Genomic DNA, 17,217 nt, shown 5'->3' on the forward strand with positions numbered 1-17,217 from the left:
TTGGGCATTTTCTTCAGGCACTACCAATTGATGATTTCTCTATCAGAATTCTTCTAGTAAGCGACCATACCCCTTGATCTTGTCTTCGATCCCATTAGTCCGATACGCATGCCAGACCGTCGCAACGTTGATAGCAATGACTGGCTTCTTCAGCTCAGCCTCTAGCTCAGCCACGACCGAAGCTACAGGCAAGTTGGTACCGGCTTGGAGCAATGCCTCGACTTCCGGACCATCGACCTTGCGGAACGCGTCTTTCACCACATCGGGGGGCACATCCGCTATCGAAGTCGCAGAGTCACATCTCAGCCCGTGGACCGAGACCACTTCGTAGCCCATTTGAGTGAAGAAATCAACAACCTGCCTCACAATATCAGCACGCGAAACCATCAAAGAGAATACTTCTCCCACTCACCTGCTGGTCCCCCACAGGCTGATAAGGCGTCACAACCCCAATCCTCCTCGCCCCAAACTTATCCAACGCCGCCTGCGCCGCCCTCGCGCCCGTACTAACCTTCAACCCACTCAGCTCATGCATAAACGCCTCAAATTTCGCCGCCCCGTCCTTTCCGCCCCAGAACGTCTCTGCGCTCATGCCCATGACGAGGTACGTTGGGAAGCATTGACAGACCATCCGGACGGAGTCGCCGATGGTGGCGCGGAGGTCGCGCATGAACTGCTCGACGGTCTCGTCATCCTTGAGGGAGGGGTTCTTGATGTCGATGCGGCCGCTGTGCCAGGAGACGCCGGGGACGCGAAGCCAGTTGAATTCTGCTTCTACTACTGTGTTTGTGGCGGGGACGATAAGGCCGAAGACTGCTCGTGGTGAGACGAGGCTGGTGGGTGGCATTTTGCTGGTGCGGTGGTGACGGCGATGGTTTTCGCGTTTGGTAGGGTTGTATGCTGCTGACGATTAGACAAAGTGTTCGCTGGTTGTTGCACTTCTCCGTCCGACCACAGCTGGACTGGCTTGAGTCCGTCAGCGAAATCTACTCTGGACGCTGTGCCGAGAGTTGTTGGATCCTGGATCGATCACTCTTCCTGTGTCGGCCGCTGCAGTTGCGGTCAATGCCTTTCTACACGTGGTCCGGTCGTCAATCGAACCCGTCTGTGACTATCACGACCTCATTCGGTTCTCGAATATGAGCCGTATCGCGTTGTATCGATGTCCAATCATCTGCAGTGATATGCATCAACGTTCTTACCACATTCAGTAATTGCGGCTCGGAGGCCCTGGGGCTCGCTCAAGTTCCTCCATGTGATTGGCCAGAGACATCTGTCGAGAAAGTTCCCAGGCGTCGGCATCGTCCCGAAGGTACGTACACCTCGGGAACATAATCCGCGCGCTCGCAACTCCCGATTCTGATGGACGAAATCCCGACCTAGCGCCGTCTCATTCTCTCATCCAGGTCTTCCTATGGTCCTACCACCGACACCGTAGCCAGTATGGACCTGATGCTATCATCGTGGGGTTGCTGCCAGTCAAGCGACCCCGTATCCACCTAGCGATATGCGGCGCTGCGAGGCATTCGGAATTCCGGACGCCTTTATTTCAGCAACACTCTTATCAAAGCTGGGCCTATCGGTTGATGTGATCTAAATAGCAGGCAACGACTGCTTCTGCGCCCGAGTGCTTGTAACCATTCCAGGTCAGTACCACAGGCTTGAACCATGTCCCTCATCAGCGCCAACATGGCGGAGCCATCATTCGACGAGAAGAACGACCAGCATGTTGCGGCCTCGGTGGTCGATTCTGATGCTCCAGGCAACGCCGAACTCGACAAGCGCATTCTATGGCGACGCGACCTGGTGCTGGTGCCGCTTTTGGGCACCATGTACATGGTGATGTTCCTCGATCGCACCAACATCGCCAACGCGAGAATCGAAGGTCTGGAAGCAGGCCTCAACATGCCCAGCAACGGCTACAATGTTGCCTTATCAGTCTTCTATGTCCCCTTCGTGCTCTTCGAAGTCCCGTCAAACCTCGTCCTTAGTCTACCATGGGTCAAGCCGAGATGGTATTTGGGTACCATGGTGGTACTGCTCGGTAAGTTGCTCTGCTCTACACCAGCTTCTGCACCCGGCTGACCCAGCACAGGCATCGTGGCCATGTGCCAGGGCCTAACAGCTTCATACGGCGGGCTCCTAGCAACACGATTCATCGCCGGCATATTCGAGTCCACACTACCCGCCGCCGCCACGTACATTATGTCGACCTACTACACCAAGAAGGAAGGCGCCGTCCGCTTCGCATGGTTCTTCAACTTCGCACTTGCTGGGCCTATGTTTTCTGGACTGCTCGCATACGGCCTCGTGCGTGGCCTGGACGGTCATGGTGGGTATGAGGGCTGGAGGTGGATCTTCATCATCGAGGGTTTGATGACGGTCGTGTTCGGCTGCATCGTCCTGGTCGCTACGCCGAACTTCCCAGAGAAGGCGCAGAACTGGTTCTTGAAGGCGCATGAACGAGAGCGCCTCCTCGTCCTTCTCGAGCAATCGCGCGGTCGTGAAGGTAATAATGACACCGAAGGTCTGGAGGATGTGCCTGCGTGGAAAGTATTCCTCGACTGGCGCGTCCAGCTCTTCACCCTAGCGTTCTTCTGCTGCGATGTCACTGCTTCGTCGGTCAGCGCTTTCAGTCCGACTATCATCAGCGAGCTGGGATATGTGAGTACCACGGCGCAGCTACTGACGATGCCGGTGTGGGCTTCGGGGATCATTGCGAGTTTTACGGTAGTGTATATTGCGACAAGGGCGAATAAACGGTGGATGTTCGTGTTGGGATCTGTAAGTCTAGGGTGCTCCTGAGGGTAGATGCATGCTAATGTGATGCTCAGATCTTGGTGCAGATCGCCGGCTGGTCGATCCTAAAGGCGTGGCCATCAACGATTGGTGTGCGGTACCTCACTTTGTTCTTTATGTCGATGGAACGTTCCCGCAGATGCCGCTGATCTTGTCCTGGCTGGCCAGCAATCTTCGAGGGAGGAAGTACTTGGCTGTTGGGTAAGCATCGTCTACCATACCTCACCGACACCCCACTTACAATTCTCATAGCATGGCTTGGTGCACAGGCTTCGGTAACGCCGCCAACTTCGTCTCCGCCAACATGTTCATCAAGACTGAGCGCCCACGCTACCCTAGCGGCATTTCGGTTGGGCTGAGTTTCTGCTGTATTGGTTTTGCTTTGGTGTCGTTCATCACCGCGCTATTGGTGCGGCTGAACAAGAGGAGGGAATTGAAGCTGGGTAGCTTGTCTGAGGAAGAGCGTGCTGTGAGGGCGGATAAGGGCTTCAAGTTCGTACTGTGAACACTGTGAACATGAGAAGGCTTCCCGATGTGCCGTTTGGTCGTATCGGAGGTGGACCGCATATGGCGCCGGGAGATTTGGTATAGAACATGCATTACGATAACGTAAGCTCTAGTAGTTCCCATCCCATCAAGCCGGAGCCTTTCCCTCGTTAAGTCTGTATTCAGTGATGAGCTTATCCGACGCAATCTCCCCCAGTATATATGCCGTAGTCTGTGTGTGAGTATTCGGCACGAAAGGGACCACGCTCATGTCCACAACTCGCAAGCGGTCAATGCCGTGCACCCGGAAATCTGAGTCCACGCACGAGGTGTTCTCGCTTTGGCCCATGCATACTGTGCCGCTCATGTGCCATGAGCTGTGCAGGTTGGATTGGAAGTGTGCCTAGGTGCTATTGTCAGTGCTTGCTGTCCGAGAGGCGGCAGGGCCGAGTGAGTGCTTACCAGCAGTCCTTCGTCCGACGACGACTCAGGCCAGCCGACTTTTCGGATGGTCTTGTCCTGCAGGATCGGAGCTTCGAGGAATTGGAGAAGCTTCCGCATGGATTCTATGGCCACTCGCTGGTCGAACGGGTGTGAGAGAAATTTGGGGTCGATGAGTGGCTTGTCGAGTGGGTTGGCAGTTTGCAGGGTGACCGTGCCACGAGATTGTGGGAGCATGATCAACGCCATACCTGCCATGACGTTCTCGTGGAGAGAGGATCGGTGTCCGTCCAGGAAGGGACTGTGCTAGGTGGAAGTCAGCCATATTCGTGCCATCGGTAGGGTGACGGATATGCGGTGCAGAGTAGTGACAGATGACAATAGGTGTTGGTATGCGGCTCCACGATGAAGATTGAGCAGCAAGTCAGACGTACCGTCACCAGCTCCCACATCGGAACCGTAGGCTTACGCAAAAAGCTTTGAGTACTCGATGGGAGGTCTCTGAACTCTTTTGAATCGAAAACTTCTTCCATCTTGAGCCAGCCCATAGGAGATGGCGTCTGTCTTGATATTGGGTCTTCGTTCTCGCCCTCGGAGCGCACCACGATGCCAGCAGTGGAGAAGCAGTGATCTTGAAGATTTGCTCCAACATGCGGAAGATCCTTGACGGGATCGATCCCGAGTTCTTCTAGTTGAGACGATGGACCAATACCTGACAGCAGAAGGATCTGCGGGCTGTTGATAGCGCCTCCAGATATGATCACTTCTTTCCGAGCCAAATAATGCGTGCCGTTTGTGAGTAGTACACCGTTGGCAGTGGTGCCCTCAAAAGTTACCTTCGCAACATGTGCGTCAGTGATAATGGTGAGATTCGCGGGAACACTTCTCAGATAGCCACTGGCAGCTGTGACTCTTGATGAGTTGTAAACACAAGTCGCGCCTATGCCAAAGCCGATCGGATCACCACTGTTGACATCCGGATTGATCCTGTAGCCTGCCTGTCTTCCAGCTTCGAACACGGTTCTGACGCTTGGATGCCAAACCTTCTCGTAGGCGATATCGACAGCACCATTCAGTCCATGGTCTAGCCCGAAGGCATCAGCATGTATAGCCCACCGAGCACAGCAACGACTGACCTTCAGCTCTCGGGCTGATATATTCCCTAAAATCTTCCGGCACAGTATCATGCAAACACTCGACCCGCTTCAGACACTCCCTCGCATTCTTCCACTCAAATGCCCCATCCCCAACAATCTCCGCAAACTCATCCCAATCATCCCTCGGCCCCACAAGCCACCCACAGAAGTTGATCGCCGTGCTCCCGCCCAAGCCCTTGCCACGAGAATAGTCGATCTCTCGACCAAATTGGGGCACAGTTTTGTACTTCCAGTTTGCTTTGGAAGTCTCTGAGAAGGCAGCCTGGTAGCGCTTGACGCCGGACATGCCTTCGAAGCCTTCATTTGTGCCTCCGGCTTCCAGAAGGAGGACTGTTGGGTGGGAGGCTGAGGAGGCTAGGCGGGAGGCGACGACGGCGCCGGCGTTGCCTCCTTTGTTGCGTCAGTCGTTCCTTCTGGACTTGAACGGTCAAGGTACTTACCGCCGACGACTATGAAGTCGAAGCTTGTCTGATCTGCAACTGATTGGTCCATGGCAGGTCGACCTTCTTTGTGGTCATTGCGATGTTGTGAGCATTCGCCAACACTGGTATATATATTCACGGCACATGTCGTCGGCATGTCCCGATCAAGAAATGGCCTCCTTTCGGGGGGCGAAACCCACCGAGTCCGGCACGCTGATAAGCCATATGGACATGGACTGCATTTTTGAACCTACTTAAGAATCAACGCTCGACTTTCTGATGAGTTTACTGATCAAAGAGTGGACTAAAGGAAGCAGGAAAGGGCGAGGCGGACAGAGATCCCATGCCAAAGACGACAGAGACCTCCAGCCAATCACAGGGCAGCGCTGCTTTCCGGAATCCAACAACAGGTCTTCGAAGTCTTCTCAAACTCAACAAATTTGAGCAGCTCGTTGCCCATCAGAAGGAAGTCAGCGGCCTGAAGTGACCACAAAAAGCTTTCAGAGTACGATTTAGGCTCACGGGTGGCATTAGGAATGGCGACCGTTAAATGCGCATGACTGCATCAAAGCTGAGATGACAATCCTGTCACGAGTGCACGAAACAGCAGGCCAATGTCGGGTCATCGTCGCGTAAGCCATCATCAGCGAGGAGTCTTGGATGATGCGGAGTGAGATCCATTTCATGAATTTGAGGTCTGGACTTCGAGTTTTCCGAATCGCTCGTCATACAGTACATAACCGTCATCCGGGTTCAGGTATTCTTCAAAGCTGCACCAAGTTCTCGGCTTCCCTTCAATCTATGCAGAATCCATGTCCAACACTTTACACGACCCAGTTACACCACGGATCTATGCTCTCATATAAATGCGCCCTACCCCACGATCCTCAGGCGAATTCGACCGGTGGGCGCCTGAAGCTTGGTGGAAGCTTAGTGCGAGGGCACATTCGCGGGTGCATCACCCTCCTCATTGAAGAAGACCTTGACTGGCAGCCTGCGCAGTATGTTAGTCCAATGTCCGAAGAAGGCTGTGCTATCAGGTACGTACCAGTCATGACCGCAGACCTTGAACCGATCAGGAATGCTCGACAGTGCCTTGATCTGCTCTGGTGACAACTCCCAACCATCCAGGTCAAAGTTGCCTTGAATGCGGCTCGCGGTGACAGACTTGGGAATGACGCTGGTATCTCTCGCAAGACCCCATTGCAGAAGTACTTGTTGGGGAGTCTTGCCCACCTCTTCGGCGATCTTCAGCAGTGTCTTGTCCTTAGCCAAAGGCGAGTCGGTCGAGCCGAGGCATGAGTATGCGGTGCAGTGGATGCCCTTGGACTTGCAGTACTCGATGGTCTTTGGTGAGGGCATGTTAGGATGCAGCTCGATCTGGTTGACGGCGGGGACGATCTTGGTAGTGGGTGCGTTGAGGAGCTTCTCGAGGTTGCTGATGACGAAGTTTGAGACGCCAATGTTCTTGGCTTGGCCGGTCTCGACGAGCTTTTGCATCTCGTTCCTGGAGCCGGGTCAGTCACGATGCAACGATCGCAGGGGAAAGGATGGGGCACATACCAGGTATCAATGAACGTCCAGTCATCGTAATGCTTCTTCAGGTCCTCTGGAACCGAGGAGCTAGGCCAGTGCATGAGGTACAGATCAACATAGTCGACCTGGAGATCTTTGAGCGAGGAGGCAATGCCCTCCTTGACGCGCTTGTGCCACGGGTTGTCGAGCTTGGTGGTGATCCAGATTTCCTCTCTGGGGACGCCCGAGTCTTTGATGCCCTGGCCGACCTCTGCCTCATTGCCATAGGCAAGAGCAGTGTCAATGTGTCTGTAACCAGCCTGGAGCGCGGCCTTGACAGCATCGCGGACTTGGTTGGGGCCGGACTGCCAGGTTCCTAGACCGACACCAGGCAGCTTTGCGCCAGTGTTCAAAGTGAACACGGTCTTGGTGCCCTTGCCTTCGCGCTTGAGTTGAGAAGCCATGATGCTTGTCGTGGATAGTGGTCTGGTCCTCAGTGGTTCAAATTTGGGTGTAAATTTACAAGTTGGACGTGAGTGAAGTACGGAAGTGAAAGAAGAGTAAGTAGATCGAGGAAGAACAACGCGACAGAAGTTCACAGAAGGCATGCGACACCGGAAATATACCTTTCTCAATCGTGTTCGTGGAACTTATTTATCTTTCTGCTTGCTGGGTGACGTTGGTGGGGTGGGCAACGATGTCACATCGAAGGGTCCAGCAAAAATTACACGCGGAGTGTCGACCGAGTCGACTATCTTTGAGTTTTATTAGCCTGAATGAACTCATGGGCATCATGATGTTCGTTATCGCGGAATGCCATTCCCATGCCTATAAATGTCTCGAGAACGTGCTGTAGCTCGTGTAGAGAAGACTGGGGGAGGCGGCGGAGAGCCTCAATTGAAGCTCAGGAACAGGGCCCTCATCAGAAAGTTTACCCGACTGCCGGGGAGCATGACGCGGGCGCCCCTCCACGTGGTAAATTCTACAGTTTCAGATGCTCGCTTCCGCTTCAACTTCTTCATCGACTCTGCCCGAAAGAACATCGCAGCCATCAATGCTTGCTCTTAAGGCTTGTAGTCTCACGGCCTTCGGTCTGAGTCAGTCCGTGATCGCATCTGATGTCTCGCTTCGTGACTGCGGGCGGCGAAGACGCGCCTGTAGCTAAGGATGCTGCGAAAGAAGATGCTTGGGCCAAGGCTCAGGCTCAGATCGAGGCGCTCCGTAACAAGTCAAGACCTCAAGATGGACTACAGGAAGGCGGCAAGAGCCTGTACGAAGTTCTGCAGGCCAATAAAGGTGGGTGGCTGTCTCAATTGTTCCTTCTCGCATGAATATCTGACGCAGGTCCCCGAGCTCAGCCCAGAAAGAGGCGGCTCACGAGGAAGCGATCAAGTTGAAGAATCAATTTCGCGCACTCGACGACGATGAGCTTGATTTCCTAGATTCGATCGACGAGAAACAGCGCCAGAAGGAGGCAGAAAAGCGGAGAGAAACGGCACTGGAGCTGGAAGCCTTCCGCAAGCAGCAGGCAGATGCTGAAAAGCGGCTACAGAACACAACGACAGACGATCCCACAGATGGTGCCAAGCCTCCGTTGACAACGACCTGGCAGACCAAGAAGCGTCGAAGAAAAGACGACGGCAAGGCTGCGCCGAAAATCAGAAAGACGTCAACGGGAGGTGAAGATAGTCCGACGACGACAGATGCACCGCCAACGGAGCCGAAAGAAGTGGCTGCTACGACGCCGGCACCTGTCGCGACTGCTACACCGTCTGCTCTGGCTGATCCTAGCCTCTCAAGCCGGACACTGCAGCCCCAGGCGCAAGTCTAGGGCTCGGGGCATATGCTTCAGATTCAGACTGATATGCAGATCTGACTTCGGAGGTAGTCCAATTGGCAGCACGTCGTTGGTGGCTACCTAGTCATTCAGAATCGGCGACTCCTTCGCGAATATTTTTTCGAAAAGTCGCCTCGTCGACCGTGCTCAAGCCAGCATCCTGACCCTCTTCTGGAGTTTGTTCGCCAAGGAAGCAGGCATCTGACATCTGCACCATGCCCAATGTTGTCCAAGATGGCGGCAGACAGCTACAGGTGCAACAATGTACAGCTGTGCCACCCGTGCATAAGTACACAACCTCGTGCTACCACCCGACAGTAGAAGCAAAGTTCAGCATGTCGGGTATTGATGGGTTTGGCACGCCTGTGGGCCCTAGAACGCGCCCCTCGATTCGTTCTTTTCTCCCGAAAAGCCAAACGCGTCTGGGGCTCCTCTCATGTAAGATCCCCAATGACATTGTCGTTGGTCAGACTACGAGCCCACCGATTCGCTGTCTCATTTGTTGATGTCTCCAGACATATGGCGGTGAACAGAGCAACGCGCTTTCAATGGTTTGTTTGTCGCCGGACGAGTTTGCACTAGGGACTGCCCTGCGCGAGATTCTGGCAGCAGCCGAAGCAGACATGCATGACATAGGCAAGTCTGCAATCATGTTCCACGAGCAGAAAATTTTCGAAGTATTGCTGCCCATTCCGCGCATATCGAACGCGAGCTCTCAAATAGCCCGCCTCAAACGCGCCATTGTGACTGTCAAACATTTTTCGCCTCCAAGGGTTGCAAAGTGTGTGTATCCTCGTTATCGATTGAGCGATAAGAGCTCCCTAAACTGCTTGCAGGCAAGCCCCTGAGAGTTGGCAGGCAAGGGGTCATCCGGCGAGCCAATGGTGCCGAAAAGCGCCGCCCACCAGATCTTCGTGTGGCAGTCGCGATCATCTCCTGACCAGCAGTAACCTGCTTTGCTTGTTATAACACAACTACCGACCAGCACCCTCGACGTCGCTCCTTGTGACCCTCTCGCAACCTCCAAAAGTCGCTCCTCCAGCTCCCTGTCGCTTTCGCACATTCCAATCGCTACAAATGCTCTACCACGCCATTTTCGACGTCACCACTAGCCGACAGCATTATGGCGCTTGCGATCTGTATAGCAGAAGACTCGTTCGCCGACCGAAAGGGCCCTGGCATATACAAGATTCCATGGGATGAGCCATGTCAACCATATATCTCGAAACCAAGTTCACTATATCCTCGGTCGCCTATATCCGACTTGGGCTGGCGCTCCCGCGCTTGCATGCTGCAATGCATCTCCAACCCTTCCAGCCCTCACCGACTATGCACAACACCCGAACATAAAGTATGTCCTGCACTCCTCACTCTGTCTAAAGTACATTGTAACTGACATGCTCCAAGGCATGCAGTAAACAGCTGCTTGTGCGGCTTCGAGCTTTGGTCTCAAGCCTACTCGCCTCCCTGCCACCCGCATACGGGAGCAGCCCACCTCCAACTCCTGATGCCACCCCTGACCTCACCACTCCTCCACTCGAGCCACTCGCACGCGTCCGCTTGGAGACTGACGCCTGTGCGCCTCTCCACACGACGCGTAGCGCACGTAAGGGTCAGGCAGAAGCCAGCGCTCTGATAAGCATGGACTTTAAGGTGGACTTTGGAGATGCGAGTGGGTTTCAGACGCGAGGTAAGAAAGCCGCTGCGAAAAAGAAGGCACAGGCCTCTTTCTGGGACGAAGAAGACAATGGCGGCGAGGGCCAAGCGAATGGAGAGGGAGGAGATGGTGCAGGTGACGGCAGTGGAGGTGGTGGCGGCGCTGGCGCTGGTGGTGGGGGTGGCGATGAGAACGGAGGTGGTGGTGCGGGCGACGAAGATGACTGGGGCTTTTCGAGCTCGAAGAAAGACAAGAAAAAGAAGAAGAAAAAGCAAGAGGAAGAGGAGCAGAAGGCCAAAGAAGAGGCAGACGCTGCTGCGAACACACTCAATTGGGCTGACGAGACTAACGATGCGGCAGGAGATGACGATTGGACTGCAGGATTCACGACCGCCAAGGACAAGAAGAAAAAGAAGAAGGTTTGTCATGTCCGTGGAACACTATTGTGGTAGGTGCTGACAATTGGGCAGGGTGCCGATGTGTTGCCTGCGGTACCAGAACCACCTGCCGCAACAGGATTTGACGACATAAATTTAGATGATCCAGCACCGAAATTGGAGTTCAGCTTTGGTGGTGGCGAGCCCAAGAAGGATTCGTTCGGCACCTGGGGCAACACCTGGGACTTCAACGGCACAGACGCTAAGGCTGACGCCAAATCGAAGAAGGACAAGAAGGAAGACAAGAAGGAGGAAACTCCGCTTGGCGACAATAACCCGTGGTCATTCGGCAATTCTGCAGCCAAGAAGAAGAAAGCTGGATTCGACTTGGGTGACCTAGGCGCCAGCAACAATGACTTCAACTTCGATGGCGATCTGGGCGGTACCAAGTCAACGGACGATGCTTGGGGTTTCGCTGGGAAGAAAGATAAGAAGAAGGCAGCAGAAGAGAAAAAGGAGGATTCTTTTGCTCTCGACTCGAAAACCAACGAAACCTCAACTTGGGATACATGGGGTACCGCTGGCAAGAAGGACAAGAAGAAGTCTAGCTTTCTTGACGACACCACTTCTGAGAAGAAGAGCGACTCTCTTGATCTAGGCGGTGACACAGGATTCGATTGGGGTTTTGGAGGCAAAGACAAGTCGAAGAAGAAGAATCTGATCAGCGCATTGGACGAACCTGAGCCGCCCAAGGAAACTGCTAAGGCCGCGGAGGACGATGACTGGATGAAAGGCGCTTGGGGAGCGTCCAGCAAAAAGTCATCCAAGAAGACAACGGCCGCTGCCGTCGACCCTGCACCAGATCCGCCTCCAGCAAATACTTCCGACGACATATGGGGCTCTTTCGGCAAGTCTTCCAAGAAAACCACGAAGGCCATCCCGGAGGAAGATATTATTGTCGAGACTGCTGCAACGCCTGAGATGGAGGAGGATCTTGATTGGGCTCTCGGCTTGTCCTCAAAAGACAAGAAGAAGAAGGAGAAGGAGCTTAGAGGTAAGTCTCTCAGATCAAAAAGAATCTCGACTCCGTGATCGTGATCAATCCCTTGATCGGGTTTCTTACCCCCCGGAATTCATTTCATCCCTCTGAACGTCAACGCTAACGAATAGTCCAGCTGCTGGGAATTGGCCGCCAATGAAAGAGAAGGAACCCGAACCCGAACCAGAGCCACCCGAAATGGAAGAAGATCCTGATTGGGCACTTGGTCTCAGCACAAAAGACAAGAAAAAGAAGGAGAAGGAGCTAAGAGCAGCCGGCGACTGGCCAGTCATGCGTGTGAAGGTTCCTGCTGAGCCTGAAGCGCCGCCTGAGCCCGAGCCGGAGCCGGAGCCAGAACCAGTAGTAGCGGAGCCCGAGATGGTTGAAGACCCGGACTGGGACCTTGGTTTGTCTGCGCTGGAGAAGAGGAAGAAAGAGAAAAAGCTTCGTGCCGCTGGTGAATGGCCACCCATGAAGCCTGCAGAACCTGCAGCAGAGGCCTTGAGTGCAGAGCCCGCTGCAGAACCAGAGCCAGAAATGGAAGAAGACCTCGAATGGGGTCTCGACCTCAGCCCGAAGGACAAGAGAAAGCAAGAGAAGGAGCTCCGAGCAGCAGGGAAATGGCCGCCTATGAAGCCCAAAGAAAAGGAGCCCGAGCCCGAAGTAGCGCCTGAGCCTGAGATGGTCGAGGATCTGGATTGGGCATTCGGCTTGGGACCGAAAGCAAGGAAGCAGAAAGAGAAGGACCTACGCGCCGAGGGCAATTGGCCTCCAATGAAGCCAAAGGAGCCAGAGGACATCCCTGAGCCAGTCCCTGACCCACCAGAGGCACCAGCCGTGGAGATGGAGGAAGATCTGGATTGGGCATCCGGCTTGGGCCCAAAGGCCAAGAAGCAGAAGGAGAAAGATCTCCGCGCTGAGGCAACTGGCCGCCCATGAAGCCAAAAGAGCCCGAACCAGAACCTGAGGTACCGCCCGAGCCGGAGATGGTCGAAGATCTGGACTGGGACCTTGGTCTCTTGCCCAAAGAGAAACGGAAACGTGAAAAGGAGTTGCGTGCTGAAGGCAATTGGCCTCCCATGAAGCCGAAAGAGCCCGAACCTGAAGCGGCACCCGTGGAAGAGGAGGATCTGTTGGGCTCGTGGGGTTTCAGTGGCGATACCAAGAAGAAGTCAGCAAAAGAAGCAGAGAAATCAAAGGTCACCGAAGACGACATCTGGGGCTCGTTCGCCAAGCCTAGCTCGAAGGGCAAGAAAGCAAAAGACGAGCCGCCACCACCAGCGCCGACTCCGCCAGCTCAAGGCCTCACTCCAGAACCACCGATCGAGGAAGAAGATGATACCTGGGGAGCATTCAGCTCTGCCAAGACCAAGAAAAAGGATCTCCTTGCCGAGACCACCTCGAAAGAGAGCAGCAAGTCCAAGGAGGAAGATGCACCAGCAAAATCCACCAAGAGTAGCATGTGGGGCTTTGGCGCGACTGCAACAGCCACCACATCGAAGCTGCTCACGAAAAAGGAGAAAGAGGCGAAGGCGAAGCAGGAAGAGGAAGAGCGCCTGGGCCGCGAAGCCGAAGAGGCAGCAGAGGCCGCCAGACTCGAAGAGGAGAAGAATGCAAAGAAATCGAAATCCAGCAAGCTCAGCAAGACAACAAGCAAGTCCAGCGATACGAAGAAGGTGGAAGACGACCCTCTTATCGACATTCTTGGTGAACCAACAACAAAATCTACCAAGGCATCCAAGCTTACCAAATCTCCGCCAAAGGAAGAAAAGGTTGAGGACAAGAAAGGAGACGACTACTTCGGCTTCTGGGGTAGCGCCTCAACGACCAAGAAGACGACACCTGGCAAGAACAAAAAGGAGATTGGAGGCAAGGATTCGTCCAATCAAGATGCGCTAGCGGATACAACCAATGATCTCGACTTCGGCTTCGGCGACGACAACAGACTTGCCTCTTCATCCAAAACATCAAAGACTATGAAAGACGACAAGCTCAAAGCAACATCTTCCGTGAAAGATCGCATCAAGCAGCTCGAAAGCAGCAAGAAGGAAGAACCTGGAAAGAAGTCGAAGACGGACCCGCTTACTAAAGTAGTGGAGGAGGAAGCGCTATCGCCCAAAGAGGAAAAGAAGGAAAAGGCATCAGCCACATCGAAAGTCAAAGCGAAGGACGTCAAGACCTCATCATCAACGAAGAAGAGCTCTGCATCATCAGCATCACCAGTCGAAGAGAAGAAATCGAAAGAATCTGTACCAGGAAGCTTCCCAGGCGCGTTCGGAGACGAAGATATGATGGACTTTGGAGTTTCAGCATCACCAGAGAAGGCGAAGAAGAGCGCGAAGGAAATCAAAACAACCAAGTCCAAGACCAAGAAGGTCGAAGCCGAACCGCTTTTCGAAGCCCCCGAACCACCGAAGCTGCCCACGCCACCGCCCGAGGACAAGAAATCTGCGAAGAAGGAGCGGCCACGCGTTGAACGGTCCGCTACCTCTTCCTGGGGATTCTGGGGCGCCACACCTCCGCCGGCTGCCAAGAAGTCGAGTAAGGAAAAGTCTAAAGACGACTCCGAGGTGTCGCCGCCTCCGTCCAAGGCTAAGAAGGACAAGTCGCCGCCGCCGCTCAAGCGATCTATGTCGACGAAGACCGCCAAGGAGAAGGAGCGCGAGGAGCAAAAGGACGTCGACAAACAGTCCAAGTCTTCCGGATCCGAGAAAGATGCCTCGACCAAGAAGTCTGAAAGACCGAAGGCTTCTCGTGGGTTCTCCAACTTCATGTTCGGCGGTCCTCCTCCATCTGCTATGAAGACTCGACCATCGACGACAAGACGATCGAGTGTGGATGAAGGCTCGCGGTCATCATCTCGCCGCCGCTCTGACGCTGGCTTGATGTCACCGCCTCCAGACTCGGACGTTGACATGACCGACAAGGCTGCTAAGCTGATGGGCGTCAAGTCCGGTAAGGTCAGCCGCACGTCGTCGGTCAAGAAGTCGAAAGGTGATACTATCCTTGCAGCTGATCCTCCACTCGCTAACCCTATTCCAGTGCCTGATCCATACCCAATCGACGATGATGACATGGTCATGATCAACACTCCCGAAGCGACGCCAGCCAAGTCCAAGGAGAAGGCCAAGACGAAGGCGTCGTCCAAGAAAGATGAGGTAGGCGCCTCTTCCCTTGAACGTCCCTCGTGGTCTCCCGACTTTCACAAAGAAGTAACCGCTGACGGGAAGGTCGCCTTCAAACAGAAATCAAAGTCAAAAAAGTCACCCGATGACGACGTGGTAATGGTCGACCTTCCGAACGGAGACCCGCTTGTGACCTCAGGTCCCGACGACATGGCTTTTGTGGATCATCCTTCGCCACTCAAGCGGACTAACAGCACTGCGAAGAAAGGCTTCTTCGGAAGCTTTTTCGGAGGTGGCAGCAAGCAAGACGAAGTCCGTCCTCGAGCTAGTACACTCACAGACGACGATGCAGGCTTGCCGATCCGGACGAAATCGTCCTCGAAACGCAAGTCACGAGTCGTAGATGGTGATGGCCACACAACGACCTCTGCACCTCACGAGACCGATGCTGAGCGGGAAGCACGTCACGCCGAGCGCAGAGCAAGGCGGGGATGCTCGCGACAAAGCCGAAGAGGATGAGCGTGCTGCACGTGAAGAACGTCGCAAGGAGCGGAGAGAACGCGAGAAAGCGGACCTCGAAGCTCGGCGGTCAAAAGCGCGCGATAGTGAGAGGAAGGAGCGTGAGAGAGACGACGCGAGACGCGAAGAGAAGCGGAGCCGACGTGCAACCAAAGATTCCGCTCGTCAAGCTGACGATGAGATGGGCATGACCGACGCTGAGAAGCGGAAGGAAGAGCGGCGCAAGCTCAGGGAGAAGCTTGCGAATGAGGCAGGCGTCGATCCCGAGGCAACTAAAGACGAGCGCAAAGAAGCCTTCGAGGCAGAAGAGGAGGCTCGACGGAAGCGAAAAGAGGAGAAGCGCGCCAGTAAGCACTCGAGCAGCAAGCCACATCGAGATTCGCGGCGATCTTCTGTTCTGGTCGAAGAGTATCACCAGTCTCGATCGAAGAGCAAGAAGACCGGACACCTCGAACACACGCCTGACAATGGCAAGACGGGCAGTTGGGTCGACTCGCTGCACGAAGACCCGCCTGAGATGCCGCCGGTCGCGGAGACGGTCCTCGATCCAGCCAACGAAACGCCCCGTGCGCCGGACGGGCACAAGAAGGACAAGTACGCTGGCATGACTGACGATGAAGCACGGAGAGAACGTCGGCGTGCGAGGAAGGCACGCGAACTCGAGAAAGAGAAGAACAGTCTCAGTGGCGGTAGCGACGAGCGTAGAAGAAGCCGCAAAGCATACATGAGCGGGGCGAATGCCGAGGACGAGAACTATCCGGTCATGGGGTTTGATGGACGGCCGGAGATGAAGAGGACGGAGAGTAAGAGGCGGAGCTTTTTGGGTGGGCTGTTCTGATCTGCTGGTCGGATCTATCGGTTGAGCGCCGGGATACTTGGATCTGGATTTTGACGACTTGACGACTTTTCGATACCACTTCATCTATTCAGCGACATTCACTTTTTACTTCAGCATACAAGCGCGGCGTTCTCTATCTACGACACCAAGCATCGGCAAGCACAAGCATACTCCGGCCATCATTCGTTTCATGGCATTTGTTATCTTCAATTTCGGGACTTCACAGGCGAAGGACCGATGTACACTACCTCCGGACGGCTGGAAAGGAATCATGGTACCTATTTGTTAGTGAACAGAATGGGATATGTATGCCTTGAGGAGGGTTGTCTGAGCGGTATGAGCAATCAGTGTCATGAGGGCAGGTCTGCCTGTTCTTTTCGTATACCCATTCTAGTTGAGATGGCCATTCGTTCCAATTTGCAACCTGAGACTATTTGCATCGTTCGTAAGCCTCTTGCTCGTGTAAGGACAGTGAGCGACTCCAGAGAGCTATGACTTGGGTCACCTAACTAAGCTGCTGTTGCCGTTCCAGTGCAACAATTGAGAGGCTGGCACTAACTAGCAGGCACAAGCGGCTCTAGGCGCGACCCGGTCAGTTGCTCCTGCTGTACAAGAAATGAGCTTCAATGACGTAAGAAATGGTCGAATAAATATCTCGTGATCGTTGCTTCATCAACTACTCCTCTGCCACTACGCGTTTACCTCGACATGTGAGAAGACGGTCCGTCCTCGTTTGGACATTCCGGGAGCTGTGACAGTCGTCTCTCCCTCAACGACTTGATGCCCAATGCCGACCGCCTAGGGGCTTTCCAGACACCGTGTCAAATTGAACCTGGCTCAGGCTCGTCCACCGATGGGCCCGACGAATACGAGTGCTTGGGCGCATCTCTCGCCTTTTGGTGCAACAGAGGAAATCGTGCAAAAGTGCCCTAGAGTACCTAGTACGGCACTTTGGTACTGTCTGGTATTATGCACACATGCCCCGCTCCTGAGATCTGGTTGCCT

The 17,217-nt window shown here is 54.3% G+C and overlaps 7 protein-coding genes across 7 annotated transcripts; 4 read left to right on the forward strand and 3 right to left on the reverse strand.

The window, feature by feature from the left end:
• Positions 1–42: 42 nt before the first annotated feature.
• AB675_5416 (uncharacterized protein) lies at positions 43–847 on the reverse strand (the record flags this gene model as incomplete). Its single annotated transcript, XM_018145625.1, has 2 exons — positions 43–357; positions 413–847. The coding sequence occupies 2 exons, from the start codon at positions 845–847 to the stop codon at positions 43–45; spliced, it is 750 nt and encodes a 249-aa protein (XP_018001927.1).
• An 842-nt stretch (positions 848–1,689) lies between these two features.
• Positions 1,690–3,304, forward strand: AB675_5417 (putative transporter; the record flags this gene model as incomplete). The annotated part of the gene is made up of 5 exons (XM_018145626.1): positions 1,690–2,044; positions 2,096–2,784; positions 2,835–2,908; positions 2,968–3,000; positions 3,052–3,304. 5 exons carry the CDS (start codon positions 1,690–1,692, stop codon positions 3,302–3,304), a joined length of 1,404 nt encoding a protein of 467 aa, XP_018001945.1.
• Positions 3,305–3,433: 129 nt separating this feature from the next.
• AB675_5418 (Alcohol dehydrogenase [acceptor]) lies at positions 3,434–5,375 on the reverse strand (the record flags this gene model as incomplete). Its single annotated transcript, XM_018145627.1, has 5 exons — positions 3,434–3,688; positions 3,748–4,032; positions 4,161–4,810; positions 4,863–5,273; positions 5,324–5,375. 5 exons carry the CDS (start codon positions 5,373–5,375, stop codon positions 3,434–3,436), a joined length of 1,653 nt encoding a protein of 550 aa, XP_018001972.1.
• Positions 5,376–6,235: 860 nt separating this feature from the next.
• AB675_5419 (Glycerol 2-dehydrogenase (NADP(+))) lies at positions 6,236–7,284 on the reverse strand (the record flags this gene model as incomplete). The annotated part of the gene is made up of 3 exons (XM_018145628.1): positions 6,236–6,299; positions 6,354–6,812; positions 6,869–7,284. The coding sequence occupies 3 exons, from the start codon at positions 7,282–7,284 to the stop codon at positions 6,236–6,238; spliced, it is 939 nt and encodes a 312-aa protein (XP_018001946.1).
• A 654-nt stretch (positions 7,285–7,938) lies between these two features.
• AB675_5420 (uncharacterized protein) lies at positions 7,939–8,651 on the forward strand (the record flags this gene model as incomplete). Its single annotated transcript, XM_018145630.1, has 2 exons — positions 7,939–8,116; positions 8,179–8,651. 2 exons carry the CDS (start codon positions 7,939–7,941, stop codon positions 8,649–8,651), a joined length of 651 nt encoding a protein of 216 aa, XP_018001949.1.
• A 1,129-nt stretch (positions 8,652–9,780) lies between these two features.
• AB675_5421 (uncharacterized protein) lies at positions 9,781–12,669 on the forward strand (the record flags this gene model as incomplete). The annotated part of the gene is made up of 4 exons (XM_018145631.1): positions 9,781–10,008; positions 10,065–10,733; positions 10,785–11,745; positions 11,867–12,669. The coding sequence occupies 4 exons, from the start codon at positions 9,781–9,783 to the stop codon at positions 12,667–12,669; spliced, it is 2,661 nt and encodes an 886-aa protein (XP_018001893.1).
• A 47-nt stretch (positions 12,670–12,716) lies between these two features.
• On the forward strand, positions 12,717–16,212 carry AB675_5422 (uncharacterized protein; the record flags this gene model as incomplete). Its single annotated transcript, XM_018145632.1, has 2 exons — positions 12,717–15,261; positions 15,335–16,212. 2 exons carry the CDS (start codon positions 12,717–12,719, stop codon positions 16,210–16,212), a joined length of 3,423 nt encoding a protein of 1,140 aa, XP_018002134.1.
• Between the last annotated feature and the right edge of the window lie 1,005 nt (positions 16,213–17,217).

Source organism: Cyphellophora attinorum (assembly GCF_001299255.1).
Source record: "Cyphellophora attinorum strain CBS 131958 chromosome Unknown Contig8, whole genome shotgun sequence".
NCBI classification, from domain to species: Eukaryota; Fungi; Ascomycota; class Eurotiomycetes; order Chaetothyriales; family Cyphellophoraceae; genus Cyphellophora; species Cyphellophora attinorum.